We start from the raw sequence: 19679 nt of genomic DNA, 5'->3' as shown, positions 1-19679 counted from the left end.
CGCAGTGGTTAAATTACTGAATACATATGTTTCGTAAGTGTTTTATATGCATAGTAAGGTAAAATATGTACTATATACTAAGAAATACGTTTGACTAACTGACACTAAATAATACCAGATGCACCTGTTCCGACTTCAAATCCAACTTAAAGACGGACTCAGGAATAGAACTCATTCATAACCTGGGGACCGCCTGTACTTTTAAGTCATTTCTAGATTACTTATAATACCTAATACAATGTAGATGCTATGTAAATAGTTGTTATACTGTAATGTTTAGGGAATAATGACAAGAAAAAATAGTCTGTACATGCTCAAACAACGAGTGCTGGAGATCGGGTTTTCCTGATCCATGGTTGGTTGAATCTGCGCTTACGGAATCTATGGAATCTGCGGAATCCACGGATAAGGAGGGCCTACGGTATATAATGTGATACCTTGGGGGTGGAGCCACATCTAAATGTGGAATTTATTTATGTCACATATAAAATGGCTACAAAGTGCTTGAGTCTTCCCATTTGGGTCTGTAGTATATTAACTCACTCTCTCTGTTCTTCTCATTTTATCTTAGACTATCTTGCCATCTTTCATTCCATCCCTCCACTTCTCTCTCCCTCTTTTTCTCTCTGTACAGATGACGACCTACGGTGCGTTCCTTCACAAAGGCTCTTTTTGCCGGAACTACTTCAACATCCTCGATCTGCTTGTGGTCAGCGTTTCTCTTATCTCCTTTGGAATCCAGTGAGTATTTGAGAAGATTTTTTATTTTGCAATGCAGCACAGTAATGGTCCCTTCCAGCCCAGCGAGCTGCAGTGAGCTGCCCTATTTAACCCATGCAACCAGTTAACCTACTAACCAGTATGTCTCTGGGATGTGAGAGAATACCGGAGCATCTGAAAGGTCATGAGAACAAAGTACACACTCCTTACCAACAGTGGCAGGAATCAAGCCTGGCTCTCTGGCACTATAATAGTGTTATTCTAACTGCTGCACTACCATCCTGCCCTTTTTAAAAAATAAGACTGTAAGATGTACTTTGACTGATCAAGGACTTTATCAACCTTCATTATCACTGACATGGAAGTTGTCTTTGTGCAATACGGTAAAGTCATAACAAAAATATAAACAAGTAAGCAGTGCAGAAAGTGAGTAAAAAAAAAAGTGATGTGGTGTTTCTAGATTCAGAAATCTGATAGTGCAGAGGAAGAAGCTGTTTCTAAAGCTGCCTGACAGTAATGAGAAGAGGTCATGCCCCAGGTAACGGGGTGTTTACTGATGGATGCTGCCTTTTTATGGCATTGCCTTTTGAAGATGCCCTTGATGTTGGTACTCATGATGGAGCTGGCTGTGGTTACAATCCTCTGCAGCTTTTTTCTGATGCTGTGCAGTGCCCTTCATACCAGACAGTGATGCAGCTAGTTCTAATCCCCTCTACAGTAAATCTGTCGAGAAATTTGCAAGAGCCTTTTGGTGACAAACCAAGTCTGCTGAAACTCCTAATGAAATATCGTTGCTAGCGTAACTTCTTTATAATATGATGAGCCCAGGAATTTGATTTGTTTAAATGTCTTAAAGCAATGTTGTTTGGTGAAGTACAAGAGATTCTGCAGATGCTGGAAATGCCGGAGGAACATACATGCTGAAGGAACTCAGCAGGTCAGGCAGCATTTATGGAGGGAAATAGGCAGTTTGCATTTCTGGCTGAGACCCTTCATGGAAAGGAAGGGGGCAAGAGCCAGAATAAGAAGGTGGGCAGATGGGAAGAAGGGTGAGACCAGGTGAGGTGGAAGATGAGAAGTGAGCAGGTGATAGGTGTGTAACACCCTGGCTAAGATTTTTACTGCTATGATGTAGGTTTTTCATTTTAGCAGTTCTGAAAGAACCTATCTGGGTTTAAGCTGAGATAGGAGGTTTTGTTGTTCAGCTTGGGAATATGGTGTCTGCCAATCAAGATGGTGGAGTTGGGAAGAATGCTGATAGAGAGGTTTTGTGAAGGACACTGGTGTGGGTTGAGGTTCTTTTTGCAGGAGCTGGGAGAAGACAGGAGGGAGGTGGCTGAGGATGCTGTCCCTCTTGTACAAGGTGCTTTCTGCAGATGAATGGCTTCAGGGAGGGAGGACCCAGTGGGAGAGCTGACTTGTTCGAGATGGATTTCGAGTGACTTTCACGCAGACTGAGGGCCCAGCTACAGTTACAGACAAGTGCAAGATAAGCTCCAACTTATGTGCACATTTGATTGTTTAAGTATATGGGCCCTTTTTGTTTTTTTTTCTTTAATATCTGTTTGCTTAAGTTAACATTTTTAAATCTTTATAATAGTCTGCAGTGTTCGAGCTGTTATTTCCTGCTGACGGGCAATTACTGGGAGCAGTAAATCACACAGCATTCACACAAACTGGGGTTTGGGTGGGTGAGACATTCCAACCTCACAGATTTGACGGGCTCAAAGTCTATACCCTAGATGTACGAAGCCTGAGATTTTCACCACAAGAGTCCAATGACTGTTAGCAAGGGGCTAACGAGCTGCATTTCCAGAGACACCCAGTAAAAAGGGTTTCAGGTGGAAATGGTAAAGGGCTGAAGATGAAATCACTGTCCACTTTCTAAAATGTGTTGGTTTAGAAATTAGCTTTATGGTCCAGGTGCAGTTAATTGGGATGAGACAGAATGTCTACCAAGAACTAGATGGGCCAAAGGGCCTGATTCTGTGCTGTAGTGCTGTGACTCCAGTGTGACAGTACATGTTACCAGGTTATCTCTTCTGTTGTTCTATTCCAGGTCTAGTGCGATCTCTGTGGTAAAGATTCTGCGTGTCCTCCGTGTGCTCAGACCTTTGAGAGCAATTAACAGAGCAAAGGGACTAAAGGTGAGGCAGAGTCTAAAGAACATATGTGGGTGTGTGAGTGTGTGTATGTAAATGCATATTAGTATGTGTGTGTACAAGTGTTTGTGTGTGTGTGCAAGAGGGTGTGTGTGTGTGTGCGCATGTGTGTGTGAGTTTGTGTATGTAAATGCATGTTGGTGTGTATACAGGTTCCCCCGCTATCCGAAGGTAGAGCGTTCCTATGAAACGGTTCATAAGCCAGAATGTGGTAAAGTGAAGAAGCAATTACCATTTATTTATATGGGAAAAATTTGTGAGCGTTCCCAGACCCAAAAAATAACTCTCAGCAGAAGCACTTTTCTTCTATCAAAATAAATCTCTTGCTTGGCAATTTTTTCCATTAAATTGCAGTTTCGTCACAGTTAAACACTTGCTTATACAAATAACCACCTTCTGTAATTATTTTCTTTAGTTCTGCTGGGAACTTTTCAGCAGCTTCAGTATCAGCCGAAGCATTCTCTCCAGGTAAACGTTAAACAATGAAGCTGCCCTCGCCTCAGAAACTGATCAAACCACCCATGACTACCTTTAAATTCCACTTTCATCACCATCGTCCAGTGCTTTCTGTTTCAGCTGATTTCTCCGTAAGTATAAGATAACGGAACACCACACTTCGTACACCCATCAGTCCACACAAACAATAGAGTTTCTATTTTATCCATTATTGGATGCGGACTAAAAGAGAACACTTTGCTATCAGGAGAGCCAACAGTAACATCGGCAGCCTTCAAGATTCTTTCTCTCTGCGTGTAAATAGTGCGAATGGTGGAAGCAGGCAAGTTCAATGTGCAGACAATGTCCTTACTTCATTCACCATGATCGAAACGCTTCATTATGCCTAGTTTTACGCTGTGTAACACCTTACAAGTTCTTTTAGGCTTTTCGGATACCCATCTTGCTAACGGATACACAAAATAAATCGAGGTAAGGCACAGATGCTCAGAGGCACGTGTTTAAGCAATGGCAACTAGAATGCAGTTCCAGGGGAGGAGTTTGGCTGCTTGGGGCACGTGCTACCTTTTAACAAGCACTGCCTTTTTCGTAAAAGTGAAAACACTCTTCGGCTAGCAAAAACAGATAACTAATGTAGGTCTTTTGTAACAGCGAGCTGTCGTAATGCGAACATTTGAAAAATGGGGGCCACCTGTTTTTAAAAGTGTTTGTGTGTGTGTGCACGAGAGGGTGTGTGAGAGAGAGAGTATGTGTGAGTGTGTGTGGGTATGATGCCCATTTCTACCCCTGTGTGATGTGACACTCCTGAGGTATATTTTACAGTGAAGGCTTCAAGCAAGTTTTATCTGTGCAGAGACTGCCCTCTGTGTGGAGCTGACTGCTAATGCTCACTCTCCCTTTCTCTCTCCACAGCATGTCGTACAGTGTGTGTTTGTGGCAATAAAGACGATCGGAAACATTGTGATTGTCACAACGCTCTTACAGTTCATGTTCGCCTGCATCGGCGTGCAGCTCTTTAAGGTGAGTGCCTGCTAGTGAGATACTAGCTAAAGGGCAGGATGAGATTTATTTGTCACAGGTACATTGAAATATCGTGGTGTGTGTCAATGGCCGACAGAGTCTGCAGATGTGCTGAGAGCTGCCCAAAAGTGACGCCACCACTCACTAACCCTAACCCGTACATCATAGACTTATGGAACACTACAGCTGTCCCATTAACCTGCCTAGACCCATCGACCTGCACTAAGCCCTCCGTATCCCTCCCTTCCATGTAACTATCCAAATTTCTCTTAAACATTGAAATTGAACCCGCATCCACCACTTGCGCTGGGAGCTCATTCCACACTCTTACCATCCTCGAGTGAAAAATTTTCCCCTCATGCTCCCGTTAAACATTTCATCTTTCACTTTTAATCCATAACCTCAGTGCAAAAAGCTTGTTCATATTTACCTATCTGTATCCCTCGTAATTTTGTACACCTTTATCAAATTTCCCAATTTTCTAGGTTCTAGGGAATAAAGTCCAAACCTATTCAACCTTTCCCTGCAGCTTAGGTCCTCGAGTTCCAGCAAAATCCTTTTTCTCTGCAATCTTTCAAACTTATTTACATCTTTCCTGTAACCAAGTGACCAAATCCTGACACAGTACTCCAAATTAGGCCTCACCAACATCTTATATAATTTCACCATAATATTTCAACTCCTGTACTCAATACATGGAATTATTCCAAAACCTTTCATTATGACCCTGTCTATCTGTGAGGCCACTTTCAAGGAATTATGGATCTGTATTCCCAGATCCCTCTGTTCTACCTCACACTCCTAGCTGCCCTACTACTCACCAGGTAAGAACTACCCTGGTTGGTCCTCCCAAAGGGCAAAGACACACTTTTCTGTATTAAATTCCATCTGCCATTTATAGTCCATTTTCCCAGCTGATCCAGATCCCGCTGCAAGCTTTGATAGTCTTCCTTGTCCACTACACCCTTAACCTTCGTGTCAGCTGCAAATTAGATGATCCAGTTAACCACGGCATCACCCAGATCATTGAGGTACAGTAGATGACAATAGACCCGGCACCGATTCCTGTGGCACTCCACAGGCTCCAGTCAGAGAAGCAATCATCTACTACCACTCTCTGGCTTCTTCCTAAAAGCCAATGTCTAATCCAGTTTATTACCTCATCTTGCATGCCAAGTGGCTGAACCTTCTTGACCAACCTCCCATGAGGGATCTTGTCAAAGTCCATGTAGGCAACAACCACTGCCTTGCCTCCTTTCCTAGTAACATCAGTGGAATATGTGAAGAGACTGAGCACCCGGAGGAGATCCACGTGGTCATGGGGAGAATGTACAAACTCCTTACAGACAGTGGTGGGCATTGAATCCCAGTCGGTGATCACTGGCACATAAAGCTTAATAAGCAAATGACTGCATGTAAAACTCAGAAATCTGTATCCTCTGGGACAACTCCAGTGCCAAAACAAGAACGACTTAGTGCAGCAGCTCTGATTGAAACAAATACTCTTGCTTTAGCCTGCTATAGCTGAAAACCACAGCTGCATCTCAGATATCTACAATCAGTAATTCCATTTTAATGCGATTAAACACTCTATCTCTGCTCAAAACCAATGGAGATAGATCAGACCATAGTGGGTAGTATTGTCCCTTTAAGCCACTGGCAGAAGCAGGGTCACTGTACTGGGCTAAAAACAAGCTTTTTGACTCCCAATACCGACTATGTTGCTGACAAACATGGTCTCTGATATAGAAAACTGATGATCTCAGAGCTGGGGAGCTGTATCGGGGGGACGTTAGGACTGCTTGCGCCTTTTGTTTCAGGGAATCCTGGTTAACCCCTTCCATGCCAAACATAACAATTCAAATACACTGCCAAGATAGGTCTGTCAAGTCTCTCAAAAACAGAGGTGGAGATGTAAGCAGATAGTGGCAGATGGAGTTCAACTCAGAGAAGTGTGAAGTGGTTCATTTTGGTAGGTCAAATATGATTGGGACTCCCATACTTTTAAAGGTCTAGATGGGTTAGAGTTTGTGAAATGTGTTCAGGAAAGTTTTCTAAATCAATATATAGATGTACCAACTAGGGAGGATGCAATATTAGATCTCCTATTAGGAAATGAGTTAAGGCAGGTGACAGAAGTGTGTGTAGGGGAACACTTTGGTTCTAGTGATCATAACGTCATTAGTTTCAACTTGATCATGGATAAAGATAGATCTGGTCCTTGGGTTGAAGTTCTAAACTGGAAAAAGGCCAAATTTGAAGAAATGAGAAAGGATCTAAAAAGTGTAGATTGGTACAGGTTGTTCCCTGACAAGGATGTGATTGGTAAGTGGGAGGCCTTCAAAGGAGAAATTTTGAGAGTGCAGAGTCTGTATGTTCCTGTCAGGGTTAAAAGCAAAATGAATAAGAATAAGGAACCTTGGTTCTTGAGGGATACTGGAACTCTGATAAAGAAGAGAGAGATGTATAACATGTAAAGGCAACAGGGAGGAAATAAAAACACAAAAATACAACTGCAGATGCTGTGGATCAAAGAATACGTACACAATGCTGGAAGAACTCAGCAGGCCAGGCAGCATCCGTGAGAAAAGAGTAGCCAACATTTCGGGCTGAGACCCTTCATCAGGAATGGGGGGAAGAGAGGGCCGAAGCCCAGTAATAGAGACAGGGGAGGGGGTAGGGCCTAGAGGCACCAGGTGGAAAACCAATCAGAGGAAAGATAAAGGGGGAGGGGATAAGCATGAAAGAACTGTAGAGATAAAGAAGCAGGAAGTTGAAAGGGGAGAGAGGCAGAGAGGGACCTGGGATAGGGGAAGGGGAAGGGGGAGGGAATTACTGGAAATTGGAGAATTCAATGTTCATACCACCAGGCTGGAGGCTACCCAGATGGTAGATGAGGTGTTGCTCCTCCAACTTGAGTTTGGCCTCATCATGGCAGTAGAGGAGGCCATGTATGGACATATCTAGATGGGAATGAGAGGCAGAGTTGAAGTGGGTGGCAACCAGGAGGTCCTGTCCATTATGACGGATGGAGCGTAGGTGCTCGACGAAGCGATCCCCCAATCTGCGTCGGGTCTCGCCGATGTACAGGAGGCCGCACCGGGAGCACCGGATGCAATAGACGACTCCAGCAGACTCGCAGGTGAAGTGTTGCCTCACCTGGAAGGACTGTCTGGGGCCCGGAATGGTGGTAAGGGGGGAGGTGTGGGGACAGGTGTAGCATTTGCGCTTGCAGGGATAAGTGCCAGGTGGGAGTTCTGTGGGGAGGGACGTGTGGACCAGGTAGTCGCAGAGGGAACGATCCCTGCGAAAAGCTGAGAGGGGTAGGGAGGGAAAGATGTGCTTGGTGGTGGGGTCCTGTTGAAGGTGGCGGAAGTTGCGGAGGATAATATGCAGGATCCGGAGGCTGGTGGGATGTTAGGTGAGGACAAGGGGGACCCTGTCCCTGTTGTGGTGATGGGAGGGCGGGTTAAGGGCTGAAGTGCGGGAAGTGGAGGAGATGCGGGTGAGGGCACCTTTGATGATGCCAGAAGGGAAACCACGATCCTGAAAGAAAGAGGACATTTGAGAAGTCCTGGAATGGAAAGGGAGGAAATAAGATGCTTGAGGAGTATAAAAAGAGTAAGAAAATACTTAAGAAAGAAATCAGGAGGGCTAAAAGAATACATGAGGTAGCTTTGGCTGTCAAGGTGAAGGATAATCCAAAGAGCTTCTACAGGTATGTTAAGAGCAAAAGGATAGTAAGCGATAAAATTTGTCCTCTTGAAGATCAGAGTGGTCGGCTATGTATGGAACCAAAAGAAATGGGAGAGATCATAAATGGGTTTTTTGCATCTGTATTTACTAAGGAAACTGGAATGGAGTCTATGGAAACAAGGCAAACAACTAGGGAGGTTATGGAACATACAGATTGAAGGGGAGGAGGTCCTTGCTGTCTTGAGGCAAATCAGAGTAGATAAATCCCCAGGACCTGTCAGGGTATTCCCTCCGACCTTGAGGGAGACTAGTGCATGGCTTTGTGCGTGGTAGGTCATGTTTAACCAATCTATTAGAGTTTTTCGAGGAAGTTACCAGGAAAGTGGATGAAGGGAAGGCAGTGGATGTTGTCTACATGGACTTCAGTAAGGCCTTTGACAAGGTCCCACATGGGAAGTTAGTTAGGAAGATTCAGTCGCTAGGTATACATGGAGAGGTAGTAAATTGGATTAGACATTGGCTCAATGGGAGAAGCCAGAGAGTGGTAGTGGAGGCTACCACTACCTCCACTAGTGGAGGCTACTCTGAGTGGAGGCCTGTGACTAGTGGTGTGCCACAGGGATCAGTGCTGGGTCCATTGTCCATTGACCTGGATGATAATGTGGCAAATTGGATCAGTAAATTTGCTGATGATACAAAGATTGGAGGTGTAGTGGGCAGTGAGAAAGGTTTTCAAAGCTTGCAGAAGGATTTGGACCAGTTGGAGGAATGGGCTGAAAAATGGCAGATGGAGTTTAATGTGGACAAGTGTGAGCTATTGCACTTCGGAAGGTCAAACCAAGGAAGAACATACAAGGTAAGTGGTAGGACACTGAGGAGTGCAGTAGAACAGAGGGATCTGGGAGTACAGATACATAATTCCCTAAAAGTGGCATCACAAGTAGATAGGGTTGTAAAGAGAGCTTTTGGTACATTGGCCTTTATAAATCAAAGTATTGAGTATAAGAGTTGGAATTTAATGGTGAGGTTGTATAAGGCATTGGTGAGACCGAATTTGGAGTATTGTGTGCAGTTTTGGTCACCTAATTACAGGAAGGATATTAATAAGGTTGAAAGAGTGCAGAGAAGGTTTACAAGGATGTTGCCAGGACTTGAGAAACTGAGCTACAGAGAAAGGTTGAATAGGTTAGGACTTTATTCCCTGGAGCGTAGAAGAATGAGGGATGATTTGATAGAGGTATTATGATGGGTATAGATAGAGTGAATGCAAGCAGGCTTTTTCCACTGAGGCCAGGGGAGAAAAAACCAGAGGTCATGGGTTAAGGGTGAAGGGGGAAAAGTTTAAAGGGAACATTGGGGGGGGCTTCTTCACGCACAGAGTGGTGGGAGTGTGGAATGAGCTGCCAGATGAAGTGGTGAATGCGGGACATTTAAGAAAAACTTTTGACATTTAAGAAAAACTTAAATTGAACAAGTATCAGAAAAAATTTATAAAAATTGCATTGGCAGTAGCCAAAAAAGTTATTGCAGTTAGTTGGAAATCTGATTTATATTTAACTATGGATCATTGGAATAATGAAATACATAGTTGTATTCCATTTGAAAAAATTACGTATAATCTAAGAAATGAATATGATATATTTTTGAAAATTTGGCTCCCATACTTACAAAAGATAGGATTAAAGAAAAACTTGGACAGGTACATGGATGAGAGGGGTTTGGAGGGATATGGCCCAGGTGCAGGTCAGTGGGACTAGGCAGAAAAATGGTTCGGCACAGCCAAGAAGGGCCAAAAGGCCTGTTTCTGTGCTGTAATGTTCTATGATTCTAAGAGGCTACAGGTTTAAGGTGCTGGGGAGTAGGTACAGAGGAGATGTCAGGGGTAAGTTTTTTTACTCAGAGAGTGGTGAGCGCGTGGTATGGGCTGCCGGCAACAGTGGTGGAGGTGGATACGATAGGGTCTTTTAAGAGGCTTTTAGATAGGTACATGGAGCTTGTAAAATAGAGGACTGTAGGTAAGCCTAGTAATTTCTGAGGTAGGGACATGTTCGGCACAGCTTTGTGGGCCAAAGGGCCTGTAGGTTTTCTATGTTTTTCTATGCTTCAGGATCAATTCCTCGTGGTGTATAAATGTAGTGGTGCTTTCTCAATCCTCATCACCAGATCTGCAACACCCCTTAATCAGATGTCATCCAGTTTACCTGCTGCAGGAGATATCAGCTTTCACTTTGGTAGCTGTGTACATTCCACCTCAGGCCAATGTTAAACGGGCTTCTAGACAAACTGAGCAATGGGATCAACAGGCATGAAACAACACATCCTGATACCTTCCTCATCATTTCAGTGATTTTAACCAGGCCAGCCTGATAAAGTCACTAAATAAGTATTATCAAAAATCACCTGTAGCATCAGAGGAATCAACACACCGGATCATTGTTACACCACCTTCAAGAATGCCTACTGTACTATTCCATGCCCTCACTTTGGAAAGTCTGATCACCTGGTTGTATATCTATTTCCTGATATAGCCAAAGACTGAAGATTGCAGCAGCAGTAGTGAGAACCAAGAAGGTAGGGACCAGGGAGGCACAGGAGCACTTACAGGACTGCTTTGAATCAGTGGACTGGACACTATTCTATGTAGTCACCTTTGAACCTGGATGAATATGCTGCAGTTGTTTCTGACCTCATTAAAACCTGTGTGGGTGAGTGTGTGCCTGCAAAAACTTGCTATAAGTTCCCAAACCCAAAGCTGTGGATGAACCAAGAGGTTCGTAGTCTGCTGAGGACTAGATCTGTGGCATTGAAGTCTGGTGACCCAGGTCTGTACAAGAAAATCAGGTATGACTTGTGAAGGGCTATTTCAAGAGCAAATAAACAATTCTGAGAGTGGTTAGAAGTGACGTCGAACGCACATCAACTCTGGCAGAGTTTGCAAGTCATTACTTCCTACAAAGCAAAACCCAACATTATGAATGGCAGCGATGCTTCACTACCAGACGAGTTTAATGCCGTTTATGCTCATTTTGAAGTGGAGAATAAAACTACAGTTATGAGGATCCCTGCAGCATCCAATGATACTGAGATCTCAGTGTCAGAGGCCGATGTCAAGCTGTCCGTCAGGAGGGTGAACCCTCGCAAAGTGACAGGTCCTGGTAAATACCTGGTAAGGCTCTGAAAACTTGTGCCAACCAACTGTTGAGGCTATTCAAAAGACATTTTCAATCTCTCATTGCTATGGTCAGAAGTTTCCACCTGCTTCAAAAGGGCAATAATTATACCAGTGTGCAAGAGAGCAGTGTAAGCTGCTTTAATGACTATCTTCCAGTAGCACTCACATCTACTGTTATGAAGTGCTTCGAGAGGTTGGTCATGTGTAGAATCAACTCCTGTCTCAGTAAGGTAGTCATTTGCAATTTGCCCACTCCTCTACTCTCTTTACACCTACAACTGTGAGGCTAGGCATAGCTCAAATGCCATCTACAAATTTGCTGATGGTACAATCATTGTTGTCAAAATCTCAGATGGTGACAAGAGGACACACAGGAGCAAGATATTTGATGCTTGGCATTCAACCAGCTAGTTGAGTGGTGTCATAGCAACAACCTTGCACTCAACGTTAGTAAGGCCAACAAGATGATTGTGGACTTCAGAAAGGATAGAATGAGGAATCAGAAGTGAAGAGAGTGAGCAATTTCAAGTTTTTGAGTGTCAGTATCTCCAAGGACCTAACCTGGATGCAACATATTGACACAGCTATAAAGAAGTCAAGACACCGCTATATTTCATTAGGAGTTTGAGGAGATTTGGTTTGTCACCTAAATCATTCAATCATTTTAGAGGCAGGTTCAGTATTGTCACTTAAAGTAAAATTGGATAGGTATATGGACAGGAAAGGAATGGAGGGTTATGGGCTGAGTGCGAGCCAGTGGGACTAGGTGAGTGTAAGCATCGACATGGACTAGAAGGGCCGAGATGGACTGTTTCTGTGCTGTAATTGTTATATGGTTATAAAATCTCCTACAGATGCACTGTGGAGAGCATTCTGACTGGCTGCATCACTGTCTGGTATGGGGGTGGGGGGAGGCTACTACACAGGATTGAAGTAAGTTGCAGTAAAGTTAGTTAGCTCCATCATGGGTACCAGCCCACATAGTATCCAAGGCGACTTCAAGGAACGGTGCCTTAAGAAGGTGTCGTCTATCATTAATGATCCCCACCACCCAGGACATGCCCTCTTCACACTGTTACTGTTAGGAAGGAGGTACAGGATCCTGAAGGCACACACTCAGCTTCTTCCCCTCTGCCATCCAATTTCTAAATAGAGATTGAACCCACAAACACTACCTCACCACTTCTTTTTATTTCTGTTTCTGCACTACTTACTTTAACGTAACTCTTTAATATACATATATATACTTACTGTAATTCAAATTTTTTCTATATTTATCATGTATTGTATTGTACTGCTGCCACAAAGTTAACACAACATATCACGACATATTCTAGTAATATTAAACCTGACTCTGAAATATACTCTGACTCTCATCTTTCCACATTATTCCAGGTGCTTGCAACTCAAAAATATTACACATCACCAGCGCTGTGTTAAAACAAACAAGATGCTGGAGGAACTCAGCAGGTCAGGGAACATCTATGGAGGGAAATAAACAGTTGACATTTCTGGCTGAGACCCTTCGTGGAAAGGAAGGGGGCAAAAGTTATGGTTATATAGTTATATACGGTAACCATATGGTTATGTATGGTTATAAAAGCCAGAATAAGGTGGTGAGGGAAGAGAAAGAGTACAAACTGGCAGGTGATAGGCTAGACCAGGTGAGGGGGAAGGTGGGAGGGTGAGTAGGTGGTTGGTGTGAAGCTAGCAGGTGATAGGTGAGACTGGGTGAGGGATGAAGTGAGAAGCTGGGAGGTAATAAGGTAAAGGGCTGAAGAAGAAGGAATCTGATAGGAAAAGAGAGGTGACCACGGAAGAAAAGGAAGGAGGAGGGACACTGGAGGAAGATGATGGGCTGGTGAAGAGAAGAACCCAAAACTCACTAACCCTAACCAATACATCTTTGGAATGTGGGAGGAAAGTAGAGCATCTCTAGGAAATTGATGTGATCACGGGGAGAATGTAGAAACTCCTTACAGACAGCGGCAGAGTGGGAATTAAAACCCAGTCACAGTGCTGTGAAGAATTATGCTAGCTGCCATGCTACTGTGTCCATCTGATAGCTTGTAATAAAAAAAAAATTAGACATAGCCAGCACAGTGTTAAATCAGAGCAGTGAAAGCAGAACTGTGTACAATATTGTAGGTCTCTGATTAGCTGCTCCTGAAGTGTGCCAGATCTCATGAGACATCAAAGGACTTCCATACAGTTAGAATGAAGGGTTTCAGCCTGAAATGTTGAATGCTTATTCCTCTCCATAGATGCTGCCTGACCTGCTGGGATCCTCAGCATTCTGGGTGTGTTACTCTGGATTTCCAGCATCTGCAGACTCTCTTGTGTTTCAGCCAATTTTCCTGTGTTCGTTGTCTGGAGAATCCTGCATTAGGATCAACAAATTCACAGCCAAGTGGAGAAATGATGTTGAGCAGCACGCACACAAAATTTTGGAGGAACTCAGCAGGTCAGGCAACATCTAAGGAGGGAAATGGACAGATGACATATTGGAATGAGACCCTTCATCAGGTGTCCATGGAGTCCTGATGAAGAGTCTCGGCCCAAAATATAGACTGTTTACACTGAATGCCTACTTTATTGGGCACATCTGTACACCCACGTGTGAATGCCAATATCTCATCAGCCAATCATATGACAGCAATTCAATGCATAAGAGCAAGCAGACATGGTCAAAAGGTTCAGTTGTTGTTCAGACCAAGCATCAGTTTGGGGGAAGAAATGTGATCTGAGTGACTTTGATAGTGGAATGATTGTTGGTGCCAGACGGGGTGGTTTGAGTATCTCAGAAACTGCTGATCTCCTGGGATTTTCACACACAGCAGTCTCGAGAGTTACAGAGAATGGTGCAAGAAAACAAACAACATCCAGTGAGCAGCAGTTCTGTGGGCAAAACACCGTATTAACGAGAGAGATCAGCGGAGAGTGGCAGTCTGGTTTGAGCTGACGTGAATGCGGTAGTAACTCAAATAACAGTATGTTACATAGTGATGTGCAGAAGAGCACCTCTGAACACACAACATGTTGAAGTGGATAGGTTACAGTAGCCTAAGAACATGAACATGCATTCAGTGCTCACTTTATTAGGGAAAGCAGTTTCCTCCAGCATTTTGTGTGTGTTGCTGTGGATTTCTAGCATCTGCCCAATATCTTGTCTCCTAAATGATGTTGCTGGGAACAGTTGATGAATTATTTCTGTTGTTTTGTAGAATTAGTTCAAATTTGAGGTGAGTGAAGTTATCCAAGATGGTTGTTGGGTAATAACAATGCGGTGCAAAGCGGAGGGCGAACATAAGTGGAGATGTGGAGAAAGCGAACCAGCTGAACAACTTCTTCAACAGGTTCGACAGCTCAATCTCATCCTCACCGCAGAAATCCACACCAGGCTTACTTCCCTCACAGGAAAATAGCCACTCACAGGAGACCTTGCCCACGCCCAGGATTACGGCTGCACAGGTGGAAGGTCAACTGAGGAAGATCTGTACCAGCAAGGCGGCTGGACCGGATGGAGTTTCCCCACGATTACTGAGGGCCTGTGCGACTGAGCTGGGAGAACCACTACAGCGCATCTTCAACATGAGCCTGGAGCAGAGAAGAGTACCCAGACAGTGGAAAACATCCTGTATTGTCCCGGTACCGAAGAAACCACAACCAAAGGAGTTGAATGACTTCAGACCTGTTGCCTTGACGTCGCACGTGATGAAGACCATGGAGCGGCTGATAATACAGAATCTGAGGCCACAAACCAGGCACGCCCAGGATCCTCTTCAGTTTGCGTATAAGGAGAAGGTGGGAGTGGAGGATGCTATCACGTATTTGCTGCACAAATCACTCTCTCACCTAGAGGGGGTCAGTTGTGCTGTGAGGATTACATTCCTTGACTTCTCTAGTGCCTTTAACACCATCCAGCCCAAGATCTTAAGGCACAAACTAACGGAGATGGGAGTAGACTCTCACATGGTGGATTGGATAGTGGACTACTTGACAGATAGACCTCAGTATGTGCGGTTGGGAGACTGTAGGTCTGACACGGTGGTCAGCAGCACAGGGGCGCCGCAGGGAACCATACTCTCTCCGGTCCTGTTCACCCTGTACACATCAGACTTCCAATATAACTCAGAGTCCTGCCATGTGCAGAAGTTCGCTGATGACACGGCCATAGTGGGGTGTGTCAGGAATGGACAGGAGGAGGAGTATAGGAAACTGATACAGGACTTTGTGATATGGTGCAACTCAAACTACCTGCGTCTCAATATCACCAAGACCAAGGAGATGGTGGTGGACTTTAGGAGATCTAGGCCTCATATGGAGCCAGTGATCATTAATGGAGAATGTGTGGAGCAGGTTAAGACCTACAAGTATCTGGGAGTACAGTTAGACGAGAAGCTAGACTGGACTGCCAACACAGATGCCTTGTGCAGGAAGGCACAGAGTCGAATGTACTTCCTAAGAAGGTTGGCGTCATTCAATGTCTGTAGTGAGATGCTGAAGATGTTCTATAGGTCAGTTGTGGAGAGCGCCCTCTTCTTTGTGGTGGCGTGTTGGGGAGGAAGCATTAAGAAGAGGGACGCCTCACGTCTTAATAAGCTGGTAAGGAAGGCGGGCTCTGTCGTGGGCAAAGTACTGGAGAGTTTAACATCGGTAGCTGAGCGAAGGGCGCTGAGTAGGCTACGGTCAATTATGGATAACTCTGAACATCCTCTACATAGCACCATCCAGAGACAGAGAAGCAGTTTCAGCGACAGGTTACTATCGATGCAATGCTCCTCAGACAGGATGAAGAGGTCAATACTCCCCAATGCCATTAGGCTCTACAATTCAACCGCCAGGACTTAAGAACTTTTTAAAGCTATTATTAATGCTTTTTGAGATGGTGATTTAGATGCATATCATATTTTTTTTTTACTGAGTTAAGTATTGTATGTAATTAGTTTTGCTACAACAAGTGTATGGGACATTGGAAAAAAGTTGAATTTCCCCATGGGGATGAATAAAGTATCTATCTATCTATCTATCTATCTATAGCAGTTCCTGAACCTGGTGATGTGGCTGCTGTACCTCCTGCCTGAAGAGAGAATGGTCTAGTTTGCGGGGGTCCTTGATGATGAAGGCTGCTTTCTTGTGTCGTCGCTCCATGTAAATGTACTCAAGGCAAGGGCTTTGCCTGTGCTGGACTGGCCTGTATCCACTAGAGGCTAGTGAATCTCTGGAATTCATTGCCATAGGCGGCTGTGGAAGCCAAGTCTCTGGGTATATTTAAAGCGGAGGTTGATAGGTTCTTGATTAATAAGGACGTCAAAGGTTACAGGGAGAGTGCAGGAGAGTGGTGCTGAGAGGGAAAGTAAATCAGCCGTGATTGAATGGTGAGCAGCTTCAATGGGCCGAATGGCCTAATTCTGCTCCTATGTCTTATGGTCTCTTATTCTTTTAAAGTCAATGTAGGAGGGAATGATTAGATTGATCTTGGAGTAGGTAACTCGTGGGTAACTTTTGACATCTCCCAATTCACTACTACTACTACTTCTTAAACCCAACACCCCCACCCCCATATTCTGGGGCATGGTTCTCTGTCCTGGGCCGATTTTACCACACAACTTCATGCGTCTTCTCAGTAAAGAACCTTCCTCTCCCAGGGATGAGGCCTTTGGAGCTTCAGTTGGTGTGTCTGTACATTTGGATTTTTAACTGGATGGGGTTGCTTGCCCCATGCCCAACCCTCCTCCTCTGGCAGCAGGGATTGTTACTGTGCATGCCGGAGTTCTCCCAGTTCACTGATGAGTTTTAACATCTGTCCTCTTCTTACCTGCAGGGAAAATTTTATTCCTGTACTGATCTCTCCAAAATGACAGCGGAGGAGTGCAAGTAAGTCTGAGCCTGTAGTGACCCGTCCTTTCTGGTGCCGTGAGTATCCTATGAGTGTGAAGTTTGGGAGCCCAGGCCTGGGAATAGGCCTGGGAATAGGGAATGCAAGCAAACTTGGAACTGAACCTGTCACTATATAATGCTTTAGCGCATGGAATGGGGCCAGTTCTTTGTGGAATCAGTTCTTGAACTTCACCCCTCAATTTCATAAAGATTTCCCTTCCCCTTCCCTCTTCTATTCCCCATCTGGCCTGTTACCTCTTCTCCTCATCTGCTCATCCTCTACCCCTGGTGCCTCTCTTCTTCCGTTTCTCCCACAGTCTACTCTCCTATCATATTCCTTCCTCTCCAACCTTTTACCTTTTCTAACCACCTAGCTTCACTGATCACCTTCTAGCTAATCCTTCCCCTCCCCCACCTCTTTATCCTGGCATCTTCCCCCTTACTTTCAGTCCTGAAGAAGGATCTTGGTCCGAAACATCGATTGTTTATTCATTTCTATCGATACGGCCTGACTTGCTGAGTTCCTCCAGCATTTTGTGTGTGTTACTCTGGATTTCCAGTATCTGCAGAATCTCTAGTGTTCTTGATCCTCACCATTGTAAATCTCAGGCAATTCTCTGGTGACAGTTGTTTCTGAAAGTACTACTACTTCTCAGCCCAGCTCCCTTGCTGGCTCACAGGCTACCAGCAGTAGCTCACTAGAGTCCTCCATCCTGGGCCAGTCTTTCAAGTTGTCCCCAGGTCTAGCTTGTATTTGAGATCCTTCCTCTCCCAGGGATGAGGACTTTGGAGCTTCTGTTGGTGTTTCAGTAGCTCTGGGTTTTTATAGGATGGGGTTGCTCGCCCCACTCCCAACCCTCCCCTTTTTACAGCCTGGCTTGAGACTGTACACGGTGAACGTAGTCCTGAAACTGCCTTCTAAATATTTAGAGTGACACATACAAAATACTGGAGGAACTCAGCAGGCCAGGCAGCATCTATGGAAAAGTCCTGAAGGTCTCGGCTCAAAACACTAGCTGTTTACTCTTTTCCATAGATGCTGTCTAGCCTGCTGAGTTCTGCCAGATTATGTCTGAGTTGCTTTGGATCTCCAGCTTCTGCACTCAATTAATGTTTACTCTGGAACTTCCCTCCATGTAAACCCTGAGCACCTCTCTTGAACCTCCTCTTAATCTTCCTGTCACCAAGACAGACACACCAATTTCCCCAGTCTCTCTGCATGATCCACGTCCCTTATGCAATGTTATCAGATCTCCTTTCCAAGGTAGAAGTATTGTCAACAGGTGTGGTGCTTAGGGTTAGACATATCAGGGGAAACATGACTACTGTCCTGTAAAGGAGCAACCTAATTTTATTTTGAAATGTGCAACTCTGCTTGTAAACCCTGAATCCTGTGATCCATCCTTCAAGTTCAAGTTTATTGTCATCTGACTGTTCAACCAAATGAAACAATGTTCCTCTAGACCATGGTGCACCCACAAAAGATATATCAGACACTGCACCAAAAATAAAATATTACTACAAATAACTTATTAAAATACAATTCAAAGTGCATGTAGTGTTCAGCACAGGTTAACAGTAAGGAATACTATAAACAGCTGGTGATAAGAACTGGGAGGTGATGGGGTTTTCATTAATCTCTCAGCCTGAGGGAAGAAGCTGTTACCCAGTCTGGCAGTCCTAGTCCTGATGCTGCTGTGTGTACAAACATTCTGAAGTTTATATTCCTGTGTCCCCTTTAGTATTTCAGTATTCTCATATTGCCTTTCCTTTTTCATCCATCGAATATAATGTAAAACTGCCCCAATCTTTTTCTCTCGCACTGCCTCTCGCTCCCACACTCCCTCCGCCCCACTCTCCCTCCTCCCTGCACTCCCTCCCCGCTCTCTCTCTCCCTGCTCTCCTTCCCCCCGCACTCTTTCCCCCACGCTCTCTCATTTTGCATTACATAAAATATGCTATAAATTGCAGTAAGAAATGTGCATGTGTATACTTTACACACACACACACAAACACACACACACAAACACACACACACACACACACACACACACTCACACACACACACACAATCACACACACACACTCACTCTCACACACACAAACACACACACACACACACACAAACACAAACACACACACACACACACACTCACACACACACTCACACACACACAAACACACACACACACACACACACACACACACACACACACACACACACACACACACACACACACACACACACACACACACACACACACACACACACGGTTCAAGGTTGTGCATTCCTTTGCACACCACTGTTGTAACTAATGGTTAGTTGGGTTACTGTTGCCTTCCTGTCAGAGTGAACTAGTCTTTCCATTCTCCTCTGATCTTTCATTAACATGGCATTTCCATCCATAGAACAGCTGCTTGCTGGATTTTTTTGCACTATTCTCTGTAAACTCTAGAGATTCTTGTGCATGAAGATCCCAAGAGATTGGCACTTGCTGAAAAACTCAAACCACGCTGTCTGGCATCAGTAATCATTCCATGATCAAGGTCACTTAGATCACATTTCCTCCCCA

At 44.5% G+C, this 19679-nt stretch overlaps 1 protein-coding gene across 5 annotated transcripts in view; it reads left to right on the top strand.

Annotated features, from left to right (window-relative positions):
- Positions 1–19679, top strand: part of LOC140717085 (voltage-dependent L-type calcium channel subunit alpha-1S-like) — a 665173-nt gene that overhangs the window by 233393 nt on the left and 412101 nt on the right. For all 5 annotated transcript variants that reach the window (XR_012096443.1, XM_073030268.1, XM_073030267.1 and 2 more), the window contains exons 20-23: positions 635–741; positions 2780–2867; positions 4251–4358; positions 17051–17103. Coding sequence is in view for 4 of the 5 variants with exons in the window: in XM_073030268.1 (XP_072886369.1) it covers positions 635–741; positions 2780–2867; positions 4251–4358; positions 17051–17103 (356 nt within the window). In the remaining variant the exon portion in view is untranslated. The remainder of the gene's footprint in view (positions 1–634; positions 742–2779; positions 2868–4250; positions 4359–17050; positions 17104–19679) is intronic.

Source organism: Hemitrygon akajei, chromosome 27 (assembly GCF_048418815.1).
Source record: "Hemitrygon akajei chromosome 27, sHemAka1.3, whole genome shotgun sequence".
Classification (NCBI taxonomy): Eukaryota; Metazoa; Chordata; class Chondrichthyes; order Myliobatiformes; family Dasyatidae; genus Hemitrygon; species Hemitrygon akajei.
This window is presented reverse-complemented; position numbering and strand designations above follow the sequence as displayed.